General features: G+C 42.4%; 1 protein-coding gene across 6 annotated transcripts in view; it reads right to left on the reverse strand.

The window, feature by feature from the left end:
* Positions 1–13,997, reverse strand: part of ATG13 (autophagy related 13) — a 63,667-nt gene that overhangs the window by 20,407 nt on the left and 29,263 nt on the right. For 5 of the 6 annotated variants that reach the window (XM_008065355.1, XM_008065354.1, XM_008065353.1 and 2 more), the window contains 5 exons: positions 10,113–10,194; positions 8,450–8,530; positions 7,907–8,026; positions 2,559–2,605; positions 1,461–1,601 (listed from right to left, as the gene is read on the reverse strand). In XM_008065355.1, the coding sequence (XP_008063546.1) occupies positions 1,461–1,601; positions 2,559–2,605; positions 7,907–8,026; positions 8,450–8,530; positions 10,113–10,181 (458 nt within the window). In that variant the 5' untranslated portion in view covers positions 10,182–10,194. The remainder of the gene's footprint in view (positions 1–1,460; positions 1,602–2,558; positions 2,606–7,906; positions 8,027–8,449; positions 8,531–10,112; positions 10,195–13,997) is intronic. The other variant, XM_008065356.1, reaches the window with a different exon arrangement.

Below are 13,997 nucleotides of genomic sequence, written 5' to 3' on the forward strand. Positions count from 1 at the left end.
TACTTGGGAGACTAAGGTGGCAGAATCACTTGAGCCCAGGAGTTTGAGGCTGCAGTGAGCTGTGACCATGTCGTTGCACCCTAGCCTGGGTGACAGACCGAGACGCTGTCTCTCTTAAAAACAAAAATACAGACTTGGAAAAAGAAACATGTTAGGGCGGCTAGGTTATTGCTTAAAAAATTAAAGAATGGTGATAACTAGTGTCAGACCTACTACGTCAACAGAATGAGTTACGTCTAACCTCCTTGGTCCTTCGAGCCTGCTACATGAATTTTTCTAAAAATCAACTCTATACGTGTAAGCCAAAGGCTAAAACCAATGACTTGTCACTAATACAAAAACAGGAGTCTTGGGTAGATCTACAGGCCCTGGCTTTCCAGTTCTGCTCTGACACTTGCCTGTATACTCTCTATTCCTGCACGCTGGTCCATCTGAGTACAGCTCTTAGCCCACCCCCACTTCTGTGTCTTGCCAGCTGCTTGACTCTCCATCTGGAATGATGATTCTCCCTTACTTCTACCAGCTGAAATTCTCATTGCTTCACAGTCCAGCTCAAATTTCACTTTCTCCATGACACTTGTTTCTTTCACTCTGAACAAACTTGTCCTTCCTCTATATTCTCTCAATACTTTTTTCCTGATTCTGGTATGCAGTTTCCAAATTTTGTTTTTTATGATTACTATGCATGTCTCTAAGTGTTTCCCTCATTAGATGAGAAGCATCTCCAGTGCAAGGCCTCTGTATAGTTCTTCTGTGTGTCCATCACAATGCCGGCTCTAAAAAGGTACTCAGTAAATGTATTGTGGTGAACTACTCCAAGGAAAACACTCAGACTAACTGCTGACAGTTCTTAACAACTGAGGACAAGTAATCATAAACTTAAATTGAGTTAGCAATTTGTTAGACAAAAAATTTTGATTTAACCCTGAAATATATAAGGCTGTGGAATCATCCCAGACAGCCTGTTTATTTTATTTTATTTTATTTTTTGGGTTGGAGTCTCACTCTGTCGCCCAGACTGGAGTGCAGTGGCCGCTCCCGGCCACCGCAGCCTCGACCTGCTGGGCTCCGGCGATCCTTCCGCCTCAGCCTTCCAAGTAGCCGGAATTACAGGCATGCGCTACCACGCCCGGCTGATTTTTTTATTTATTGTAGAGATGAAGTCTTGCTGCCCAGGCGGGTCTCGAACCTATGGGAGACTGTTTATTTTAAAGTCTTAAGTTCCTTCTGCAGCTTTGAGATATGTATCAGTAGGAGACAAAAAGACAACAGATCTGGTGGCTTTGGAAGGCAGAGGTTCATTAGGGATGCTGGATGTTGATCATGTTAAAGTGACAGCATCACCAATCCAACCAACCACCTGCCTAAAACATAATCCCAGAACACCTGAGTACCAGTCAGAAAGCATGCAAAGCAATGAGGCTGATGAATGGATCAACTCAAGCACCTGTGCTGTTTACCTGTATAAGATGACATATTCATGGCCTTGCTTTCTGGAGAGTCTGTAGGCTGGTGTCACTCTGGTTATAGCAAGAAGGGACTTCAACAGCAGTGACAGTCTGTTGTACACCGTGTAGGAAACTTTGATTTCTTTATCACACCTGAGGAGTGCACAGACACCGTCAGCATTCTCTTAAGTGCTGGAGCGACACAAGACCAAATTTAGTATTAAAACATGTCCCAAACTAAAGATGTAATTAGAGTTCTTTGTCAGTTTATCAACAGACTGCTGAGATAAGTCAAAGTTTACTTTCTCATGCACCAGACACAGGCAGATGAACACCAAAAGACACCCAGTATATTTTTGCTAGCTTTGAAACAAAGCAGCACATTTGAAAACGATAAGTCATCATTACAATTATATATACTGAAGGTGCAAACATAATTGTACTATTTTATAAGCCATCTACCTCTATAACCTAAGAGAAAATCTAGAAATCTGTTTGGCACTAAAATCTTGGACCATAACCTGGCAATTGCTTTTTATTTAAGAAAGAACAACACCACATACTTATCACTAAGACTTTTTTTTTTTTTTTATGTGTTGGTATTTCCTCAATTATTCTATATACTCTTCTTGAAAACTGAAGCTTCAGGCAGGAGGTAAGCTAATCTGCCTTGAGAGAAGAAAATGGGGGAGGCAAGTAACACGCATTTCCAATCCATGACCAACAAAGTCTGTAAAAAAGGAGCAGTAAGGGAAAATCTTATTGGATAGCTGCTACACAGAAAATAGACAAAATAGAGTAGTCATGTTACAAGAGCTCGCAAGGGATTTAATCAGAGAACTATCTGTACTCTGGGAAAACAACAATCCTTTTCAGCCTTCTCTGCTGCTCCTATCCCTGTGGTGTCTGAGTCTCTCTGTACTGACACTCCCTCTGAAGGTCATCTCTGTGTCTAGGCTAGAAGCCAAGCATGAAGCAAACTGTAGAAAAGACCTATTGGCTTTGTTAAGTGGTCAGAATACCCTCCATGACTCTGAAAACAAAGCCCTATTTTTCACATGATGTCATCTGCTTTATCCTCAGCAGCCACAACCAGAACACAGTACTTACTTTTCGTTCATTTCAAGACACCATATTTCCAGTTCCATGGAATCTCCCTGTAGATGGGACAATTTACAAATAATTCAGTTTTTAAAAATTACTTTTAATTACAAAGTACTACATAGTCACCATAAAAAATTGGAAGATAGAGATAAGCAAAAAGAAAAAATGGATATCAACTTATAATCGAACTAGACTCTTCTAAGTATAAGTAGAATCACAGCCGGGCTCGGTGGCTCAGCCTGTAATCCCGTGCCTTTGGAGGCTGAGGTGAATGGACTGCCTGAGCCCGTGGGTTCGAGATCCACCTGGGCAGTGAGACCTCATCTCTACAATAAATCAAAAAGTCAGCCGGGCGTGGTAGTGCATGCCTGTAAGTCTGGCTACTTGGAAGGCTGAGGCGGAAGGATCATGGGAGCCCAGCAGGTCGAGGCTGCCGTGGCTGGAAGCGGCCACTGCACTCCAGTCTGGGCGACAGAGTGAGACTCCAACTCAAAAAAAATAAAAATAAAAATAAATAAATAAATAAATAAACACACCATAAGGCCAGGCATGTTGGCTCATGCCTATAATTCCAGCACTTTGGGAGTCCAAGGTGAGAGGATTGCCTGAGCCCACGGGTTCAAAACAAGCCTGGTCAACTTGGCGAGTCAGCTCTACAATAAAACAAAAACTTAGTCGGGCATGGTGGCTCATGCCTGTAATTTCAGCTACTTGGAAGACTGAGGTGGAAGGATCATCTGAGCCCAGCAGGTCAAGGCTACGGTGGCTGTAAGCGTGCCACTGGACTCCAGCCTGGGCGACAGAGTGAGACTCCAACTCAAAACAAAACAAAACAAAGAAACAACACACCATTAAATTTTCCTGGCCGGGCGGGGTGGCTGATGACTAACTATAATCCCAGCACTTTGGGAGGCTGAAGTGAGAGGATTGCCTGAGCTGAGAGGATTGCCTGAGCCCATGAGTTCGAGACCAGACAGGGCAACTTGGCGAGACCTCATTTCTACAAAAAAATCAAAAAATTAGCTGGGCATGGTGGCACATGCCTATACTCCTAGCTACTTGGAAGGCTGAGGAGAAAGGATCAACTGAGCCCGGAAAGTTGAGGCTGCAGTGGCCATGAGCGTACCATTACACTCCAGCCTGGGTGGGCAACTCACCAACTTGCCCAGGCTGGTCTCGAACCCCTGAGCTCAGGCAATCCTCTCACCTCCACCTCCCAAAGTGCTGGGATTAAAGGCTTGAGCCACCACACTCGGCCTAAAATTTTCCTTATAATTAAACATTCAAAATAATTTTTAATGGTTGTATAGTATTATACCATGTGACTATCATTTTATCCAACCAGTCCCCCTACTCTTGAACATGCAGGTTGTTTCTAATTTTTACTACCAGAAACAAACAACACTGAAATAAACAGCCTTGAGACTAACACTTTGTACACATCCTCAATTAATTTCTTCCAGCAAATTTCCAGAATTAGAATTGCTGATCAAAGAGTATATATATTTTCAAGACTTTGGACATGTATCTCCAAAATGTCCTTCATAAAGGCCAGCATTTTTAAGATGAGGGAAAAAGTATTTCTGTCTAATTCTATGGGGGATATTTTTAGGTGACACCCACAGTTTAGAAAAGCTTGTATCTTAACTACCTCCTTCTTTAAAAAACATTTAGTTGCTTGAGGTCTTGAGCTGAGCTGTTCAGCCAATCTATGTGTTATTCTGAACAGACTTAGCCTAGTGGATGGGGAAAACAAAGAAATTACTAAAGCCAGAATTCCTCAAACTTGTAACTCTCCTGTGTGTCACCTGGTAAGAAAAACAGTTACATACCTTTCAACACAAGTCAGCTTTTAACTAAGTTATTGGAAAAGAACTATTTTCTTAGGTTTGGAAGTAAGCTTGAGTTAGTTTTTGGAAAAGATAACTGACTTCCACTTATTCAAGATCAAATTTAAATATGTATCCTTATCATATATCCTTGCTATCACACTGTCCTTTTTCCTTCTAACACTGTCATTTTTAAATGACATCATGAATTTTAAATGTCCCCCCCAAAACCAAAGAATAACTAGCTATCGGGGTGTACTCAAGACAAGCAGATGTGGTTTCTCTAGGACAATCAGAACAGTTTATAATCAAACTTCACTCATGCTTGGGAGAGGAAAGTTTCTCTAGGGATTCCTTTTAGAACTCCTATAGAGCAGGGCTCAGTGGCTCAGCCTGTAATCCCGCGCCTTTGGGAGGCTGAGGTGAGTGGATTGCCTGAGCCCGCAGGTTCGAGACCCGCCTGGGCAACTTGGCGAGACCTCATCTCTACAATAAATCAAAAATCAGCCAGGCGTGGTAGTGCGCGCCTGTAGTTCCAGATACTTGGAAGGCTGAGGCGGAAGGATCGCCAGAGCCCAGCAGGTTGAGGCTGCAGTGGCTGGGAGTGGCCACTGCACTCCAGTCTGGGTGACAGAGTGAGACTCCAACTCAAAAAATAAAAATAAAAAGAACTCCTATGGATCACTAAGGAAAACAATTCACAGTTTAAACTGGTAATTCAATAAAGAAGAATAAGAAGTGTTGATTGGTAGTAAGATTTCCACAGAATATTGATACCATTCATTCGTTAAAAATCTTGAAAGCCTACAATATGCCATCTCAGGCATTATGCTGGGTCCTGAGGACACAGAGGTGATTATTAATTTATATCCTGTCTCTTTTCATAAAGAACTTGAGAATTACAAAGATATATAAGATGTGGCATAGCTGACCTCAAAAAGAAAAGCGGTTAGAGTAGAAGTAGGACATGTGCTGATTGCCTACTATGTGTATGTTAGGAACCTTACAAATAAGGATTTAATGAAAAAATACTATAGCCCTGCAAAATGTGAAGCACTGTGGTCTGGTAGTACTAGTAGGGGTGGGGCTAAGTGATTTGGCTAAAGTCATTTAGCGGGGATCTGAACTTGGCCCTGTGTAGTTCCAAACCCCATTTAACTTTCAACATACCAGATACCCTCATAAATTATTAGTGGAAATAGATTAGTAAATATACAAGCAACAATATCTGCCTCAATCCCAATATGAAATAAGGTGAGCGAACACATTTTAAAAAATCACAGTACAGGCCGGGCATAATGGATCATGCCTGTAATCCCAAAACTTTGGGAGACGGAGATGAGAGGATTGCCTGAGCCCAGGGATTCAAGATCAGCCTGGGCAACTTCGCAAGACCTCATCTCTACAGTAAATAAGAAAAAGTAGCTGGGGGTGGTGGTGCACACCTGTAGTTCCAGCTACTTGGAAGACTGAGGCAGAAGGATCACCTGCATCCAGCAGGTCAAGGCTGTGGTGGTCATGAGCGTGCCACTACATTCCAGTCTGAGAGACAGAGTAAGACTCTGATTCAAAAAAAAAGGAGGCAGAGGCAAGAGGACTGCCTGAGCCCAGGGTTTGAGACCAGATTGGGCAACTTGGCGAGACCTCATCTCTACAATAAATCAAAAAATTAGTTGGGCATGATGGAGTGCACCTGTAATTCCAGCTACTTGGAAGGCTGAGGCGGAAGGATTGCCTGAATCTGACACATCGAGGCTGTGGTGGCTGTGAGTGTGCCACTGCACTCCAGCCTGGAGAACAGTGAGACTCCAACTCAAAAAAAAAAAAAAATCACAATATAGCAAGCTATATCTCAAAACACATATAAACAAAGCACTGTAGGAAACAAAGGTAAAGACAGCAGTTATCGCTCCCCATTTAAAAAGGGGATTTTTTTTTTTCTTCAAGTAACTGGGCTTATTTGTTCAAGAGAAAAAAAAATCTTTAGTCTCTTGCTGTTTCTGCCTATAGAGCCAGACAGAGTTAGGAGCATGGGGAGTCTTTCCTTTAGAGAAAGTCAAGTCATGCATGGGCTTGGAGTTTCCATCAGATGGGACCCAGTGCTGAATCCAGTGACTAGAGTCTAGCTGGTAAAGGGTAAATGCTCCAAACCTTTATGCCATGTGGTTTCCACAAAGGCCTCAGGTGTACAATTGTCTTGTCTTAGCCACATCCCTGTTTGTTCCTTCCACAAGGGGGAAATTTTCTAGAGCACATGAATATTTATTTTATTATTTTATTTTATTGCAGTTGTGGGGTACATGTAAGGGTTTAACTATGTAAGTAAATTGTGTGCAGGTGAGGTTTGGCTTCTGGCAAGCCTTCCCTGCCCCTGGTAGTGGACCTGATAGCTAGTGTGTAGAGTACTTGAGTCTTGCAGGATAAGTAGAAATATGTCATATGAACAAGAGAACCAAGATCCTATTCTATGCAGTTGGAATAACAAATTAAAAAACCGTGACACAAGGAAAAAAAAAGAAAAAAAAAACAAACCATGAGGCTGTGATCACAGCACTTTGGGAGGTGGGATGAGATGACTGTCAGAGGGGTGGGGTTAAGTAATTTGGGCAAGCCCTGCTGAGTGGCTCAGCCTATAATCCCAGCACTTTGGGAGGCTGAGGTGAGTGGACTGCCTGAGCCCGCAGGTTCGAGACCTGCCTGGGCAACTTGGCGAGATCTCATTTCTGCAATAAAATCAAAAATTAGCCGGGCATGGTAGCGCGCACCTGTAGTTCCAGCTACTTGGAAGGCTGAGGCGGAAGGATCACCAGAGCCCAGCAGGTCAAGGCTGCGGTGGCCAGGAGTGGCCACTGCACTCCAGTCTGGGTGACAGAGTGAGACTCCAATTCAAAACAAAAAAAGTAATTTGGGCAACTTGGCAATACCTCATCTCTACAATAAATCAAAAAATTAGCCGGGCATGATGGCATGTGCTTCTAGTTCCAGCTACTTGGAAAGCTGAGGTGGAAGGATCACCTGAGCCCAGCAAGTCGAGGTTGTAATAGCTGTGAGCACGCCACTTCACTTCAGCCAGGGCAACGGAGTGAGATTGTGACTTAAAAAAACAAACAAGCTGGGCTCGGTGGCTCAGCCTGTAATCTCGCGCCTTTGGGAGGCTGAGGTGAATGGATTGCCTGAGCCCACGGGTTCGAGACCCGCCTGGGCAGCGAGACCTCATCTCTACAATAAATCAAAAAATCAGCCGGGCGTGGTAGCGCATGCCTGTAATTCCGGCTACTTGGAAGGCTGAGGCGGAAGGATCGCTGGAGCCCAGCAGGCGAGGCTGCGGTGGCCAGGAGCGGCCACTGCACTCTAGTCTGGGCAACCGAGTGAGACTCCAACTCAAAACAAACAAACAAACAAACAAAACAAAAACCATGACCACTTCAGAGAATAAGTTTAGAGAGGGAAGGGGCAGGAATAAGGCTGAGAAATGAACTGGACTCAGAGCATCAAGTTAAGACACCATCCTGGCCATAACCTTACCTCAGAAGTCTTGAGTGAGATCTCCACACACATAGACCTCCCAACAGCAGGCAGCTGCCCTGCCAGTGCCTTCTTTGCTTCATGAGTAACCTCTGGGATGTCTTTGATTGCTAAGTTAAACTAGAAAACAAAAGAAACTTTTGCATGAAACAACAACAAGGAACATTATGGAGAGATAAATTAGTGTGCTGGGTAATGCAGGCATTGCTTTGGCTGACTCAGGAAGACATTCACTCACTTTTCCCTTCCCTTAAGAGATAGTCCCGCATCAAAGCCCCAAATCTCAGGTTGAACAGCTATTACAAAGATTAGCTAATAAGATATTACGTTTATCTTCTAAGGACTACACTTTTCAAGTATTACAGCAGAAAGTTAAGAACCAAATAAATTCAGGACTAATATTCAATAAGAATATTCTTATCAGAAAATGGATATAATATGTAGTAATATAAATAGTATTCCTTATTACTGCACATGAGAACTTTACGTTCATTCCTATGACAAACACCACAGTATACACCTTAGCAGAAAACAGAATTTTACCCAGTCAGAACCCGTTGGGGAGGAAGAAGAACGAGTGCAAATCTTTTCACCAAGTCGAGCCTGGACAATCACTTGGACAGTCTAAAAAAAAGCAAACAAACACGGAAGTCTAAATAAATGGATATGTCTCCTGATCAGGGTTAGAATCCTCCCAATACAGTGTTAAAAAGATTATAATTAATCATAACTATACTTTAGGAAAGGGTGGAATTTTAAATGTTCAAGGACAGATATAAAAAATCACTACATGTGAAAAATAATACTGTAAACATTCCTAAGGGTACAGTGTCAACCAATGAAAGGAATTACAGTTTGAGGTTTGAAATCTGTAATCTTTTCTTTTCTTTTCTTTCTTTTTTATTTTTTTGAGTTAAAGTCTCACTCTGTCACTCAGGTTGGAGTGCAGTGGCACAATAACGACCACTGCAGCTTTGACCTGTTGGGCTCAGGTGATCCTTCTGCCTCAGTCTTTCAAGCAGCTGGGACTACAGGCACATGCCACCTACCATGGTCAGCTCATTTATTCATTTATTGTAGAGACGAGGTCTCGCCATGCTGCCCAGGCTGGTTTCGAACCCCTGGGCTCAAGCAATCCTCTCAACTCCGCCTCCCAAAGTGCTGGGATAACAGGTGTGAGCCACCATGCCCGGCCTGGAATCTGTAATATTTTCTTTTATTTTGAGTCGGAATCTCATTCTGTCTTCCAGGCTTTATTGCAGTGGCACGCTTATGGCCACTGCAGCCTCAACGTGCTGGGCTCAGATGATCCTTCCGCCTTAGCCTTCCATGTAGCTGGACTACAGGAGCGTACTACCATGCCCGGATAATTTTTATTTATTGTGGTGATGAGTTGCCCAGGCAAGTCTCGAACCCGTGGGTTCAGGCAATCCTCTCACCTCGGCCTCCCAAAGTGTAGGGATTATAGGCATGAGCCACTGCGCCCGGCCTTGTAATATTTTCATATGACAGAAGAAAAGCTGCACATGGTGGCTATGAAGTTCATAATGAAACAAGTCCAACTGTGGTTTTAAATATGCCTTGCCACCAACTTATGCTATCAAGGTAGATTTAAAACAAAAACTCCACAGTTATTCCTATCATTTGGCCCATATGACAGAAATCTTCCACATAATTTTATAACTAAAATCAATGACATGGATTGTTCTAGCATGACAATGGTTGAGAGGAAGGAGTGATATAGGTGGAAATGATTTTCAGATTTAGAAAAATACAGCATTTAAAATTCAGCTTTATTTCCCCCTTTAGTAGGAAGGGAACAAGACATAAAAGTTGGACGTTTCAGGGTTAGTTAAAGCTTAAGAAAAGATGTCCAAAAGATTGCCCATTCTAGTTTATGGTCTTTGTTCCCACCCCAAGGGAACATACTGTGCCAATAACCTGGCATAACAGTTTGACATTTCTGCAACAGCCTTGCAAAAAAATTTTTGAACAAGTAGCTGTGGAAAATTGGAAGCTACTTTTTAGCTACACCCCCAATACCGCCCCCATACCTCACAGTTTAGTTTACAACAGACAGAAGTATCCCTTAAAATGGGCAAGCTGCAAGCTGTTATGCTACATTTCCAAAGAGGGTTGTTCTCAAAAGGGAGAAGCATGGAAGTTATTTCTAACAGTTCTAGGCTCCAGAGAATGTACATATTACCTTGAGGGCAAAAAATTTAATAAACTTGTCCAGGTCCTTCCTGTCTTGGGAATTGAGATCAGTTTCCATTGCCTATAGGAATCTAAAACAGAAAAAAAGTGATAAAAAAATGTGACTAATGTCTTTAAAAGGGGATTGTTACATCAAAGCATACAGAGATGGTATTGTCTACTAGTTTACGAATAGTCATGTGGGAGTGGGAGGAAAAAATTTCCTTTAACTAAAGATACCAAAGTGAAAAATATTAAGATACTATCTCTTGAGGAAAATAAATTCCACATACAGCTATTTCTAGGAACCGAAAAAATGAATGAGGACATTGTATCTGAATCTGAAACTTTGAATGTTAAGTAAGACTCATCTATTCAAAAATGTTTTATTACCCAGCACACTTAGGACTAAGGTTTCTTGTTTGATTTTTGAGACAGGATCTCGCTCTCTCGCCCCAAGCTAGAATGCAGTAGGGTGATCATAGCTTACTGCAGCGTCAACTTCCTAGACTCAAGTGGTCCTCCTGCCTCCTGAGTGTCTAGGACTACACGAGTACATCACCATACCTGGTTAATTAAATTTTATTTTATTGTGAATAGAAGGTCTCACTCTGTTGCCAGGCTGGTCTTGAACTCCTGGCCTCAAGTGATCATCCCACTTCGGCCTCCCAAAGTGTTGGGATTACGGGCCTGAGTTACAACACCTGACCAGGACTAAGTTTTAATGAGACAAAAACTTTGCTAAATATACATAAAATGAGTTAACTGCTTATTTCAAAAGGCCACTAGGCCAATTTAACTTGAGAGGCTTATGGACCCTTTCTGAGAATCTATTCACAAGAAAAGTCCCTTCTCCAGAAAAATGCATACACATGGAAATGTTTGCATATAATTTCAGGGGGTTTCATGGATTTCATGAGGCATACATAAATGTTCTACCCTCAGATTGAAACAATTTGAGATGGGCTGATATGAAGAAGAATGTATTTAGAGAAAGAAGAGTATGAACAAAAAGGTATAAGCAATAGACAAATGGGTTTAGAAATATTGCCGGGCGCGGTGACTCACACCTGTAATCCCAACACTTTTGGAGGTGAAGGCGTTCAAGACCAGCCTGAGCAACATGGCAAGACCTCGTCTCTACGATAAATTAAAAAAAAAAAAAATCAGTCGAGCGTGATGGCACACACCTATGGTTCCAGCTACTTGAAAGGCTGGAAGGGTCACCTGAGCCCAGCAGGAGCTCCGATTCATAAAAAAAAAAAAAAAAAAAGAAAGAAAGAAAGAAAGAAAGAAAGATTAAGTATTCCAGTTGTCCAAAGGATTGGGCATGGATGAGGAATGTTAAAGCATGCTCCTGGTTGACAGACAATATGGACTCCTGGTGGCACTGAGGTGCTCAGATTTAAAACAGAACCAGGTGGCCATGGCTAGGAAAGAAAGTAGTCACCACACTCTGATCTCAGAAAGATGTTATAAAAGTATCACAGGAATGCCTCATGCCAAAACAGTTTCTGTGGTTGATCCCGAGATCAACTTGGCCACCCATTTGAAAGAAACATCTAACAGAAACTTCTGGTTTGGGGCTTGGAAGTCAACCAATCAGAGCTCAGCTGCCCAGACCAAACAGAGATTAGCAGTATCAACTAATCAGAATTCAGTCATACTGACAGATCAAAACAAAGAAAGTTTCAATCCTTCAGTTGCATAAGCGGACCTAATTGAGAACCTAGTCAATAACTTCTATAATACTTGAACTCTCTATTTGTTCTCTGGAATACACCTTTAATTTACACAGAAGGCTGTACCTTCTCTGTTTACAGGTTGTTCACTGGAATAAAATTTCTTTTCTTCAAAGTTCTTTTCAGAGAACTTTTGTTCACAGGAAGTAGTACAGCTGGTTGGGGCCAGGATATCAGAGACGAATATGATTCTAGAAGCCTGATCTGCATCTAGTGTGCCAGAGATGGTAGCCCACTCAAGGTTTTTGAGGAAAGGAAGTAACACAATAAGAGTGGTTATATCATCCAAATGGCTTTAGAAACATAGCATTGCTGGCATAATGCAGAATAGTTTTGAGGATGAAAAGCAGGGAAATCAGTTACGTTCTTGATAATAATTCAGGCTTGTGGTCAAGGCTAAAATTCTAGCAGAGGCATGATTTGGGAAAAATAGGGATGGGAGATATTTTAAAGAAGAGCTGGTAGGATTTAAGAGTTGGCTGGGCACAGTGACACACGCCTGTAATCCCAACACTTTGGGAGGTCAAGGTGAGAGGACTGCCTGAGCCCAGGGGTTTGAGACCATCCTGGGCAGCTTGGAGAGACCTCATCTCTATAATAAATCAAAAACTTAGCTGGGCATGGTGACACGTGCCTGTAGCTCCAGTTTCTTGGATGGGTGAGGCGAAAGGATCCCCTGAGCCCAGCAGGTTGAGGCTGCGATGGCCGTGAGAGTGCCACTGCACTCCTGCCAGGTGACAGAGTGAGACTCTGACTCAAAGAAAACAAAAACAGCTGATTGCAGAAGAGAGTTAAAGCAATGCCAGAGTTTTAAAAATGGGTAATTGGGGTCAGGCGCGATGGCTCATGCCTATAATCCCAGCACTTTGGGAGGCCGAGGTGAGAGAACTGCCTGAGTCCACGGGTTCGAGACCAGTCTAGACAACTTGGCAAGATATCATCTCTACTATAAATTAAAAGAAAAACAAATTAGCCAGGCATGGTGCCGTGTGCCTGTAGTTCCAGCTACTTGGAAGGCTGAGGCGGAAGGATCACCTGAGCCCAGCAGGTCGAGGCTGCGGTGGCCTTGAGTATGCCACTGTACTCCAGCCTGGGTGACAGAGTGACACTCCAACTCAATAAAAAAAAATGGGTAATTGGAAAGCAAGTTTATCAGGGTGTCATTAACAAAGACAGGGAAGTCAGAAGGGGAAATGGTTTTAAGAAAAGGTGTAAACACAAAAGGAGAGTTGAAACAGGAAATAATGGGTGCAAGATTCACTTAAAAAAAAACCATATTGAAGACATTATTTTTTCATGTCTGGTCTCTGATTCAAGTGACACGTACAAACTGAAAATGTAAGCTTTCAGAACACATATTGCTCTAAATGCATAACACACTGGCTGCCAGAAACAGATATGTTGAAAAAGGAAATAAAACCACCTCCTTCAACTAGGACTTCTCAATGACTAAAAAAAACCCAAAAACCCAATTAAATAATAATTTAAAAACACTTTCTATAGCTATTAAAGCAAAGTTTACTGTTCTAATGAATCTGTGTTTAATTTTGCCTTGCCACATATATTCATATTTGTAAAACTATATTACCAGGCCAGGTGTGGTGGCTCAGGCCTATAATTCCAGCACTTTGGGAGGCTAAATTGAGAGGACTGCCTGAGCCTATGGGTTCGAGACCAGCCTCGGCAACTTGGTGAGACCTCATTTCTACAATAAATTAAAAAATTAGCTGGGCATGGTGGCGCGTGCCTGTAGTTCCAGCTCCTTGGAAGATTAAAGTGGAAGGATCACCTGAGTCCAGCAGTTTGAAGCTGTGGTGACCGTGAGCATGCCACTGCACTTCAGCCTGTGAGACAGAGTAAGACTTCGACTCAAAACAGACAAACAAACAAACTACATTTCCTTGGTCATAATGGTTGAGTACAAGTAGGTATTACAGAATGATGTTTGTATGTTCTAATTCTAACTGTTCTTTTATTCCAGGTCATATAGAGTAGTTCAGGCAACTGGAAAAGCATTTGTGAACTACACTGTAAAATAATAAAGGGTAACACAATTAAAATTTAATGATGATGATGATGATTATTGAGTCGGGGTCTCACTGTCACTCATTCTGGCGTGCAATGGCATGAACACAAGGATCACAGCTTACAGC

The sequence above is a fragment of the Carlito syrichta genome, unplaced genomic scaffold, assembly GCF_000164805.1.
Source record: "Carlito syrichta isolate Samal-C Ts95f unplaced genomic scaffold, Tarsius_syrichta-2.0.1 Scaffold308253, whole genome shotgun sequence".
Taxonomy (NCBI): domain Eukaryota; kingdom Metazoa; phylum Chordata; class Mammalia; order Primates; family Tarsiidae; genus Carlito; species Carlito syrichta.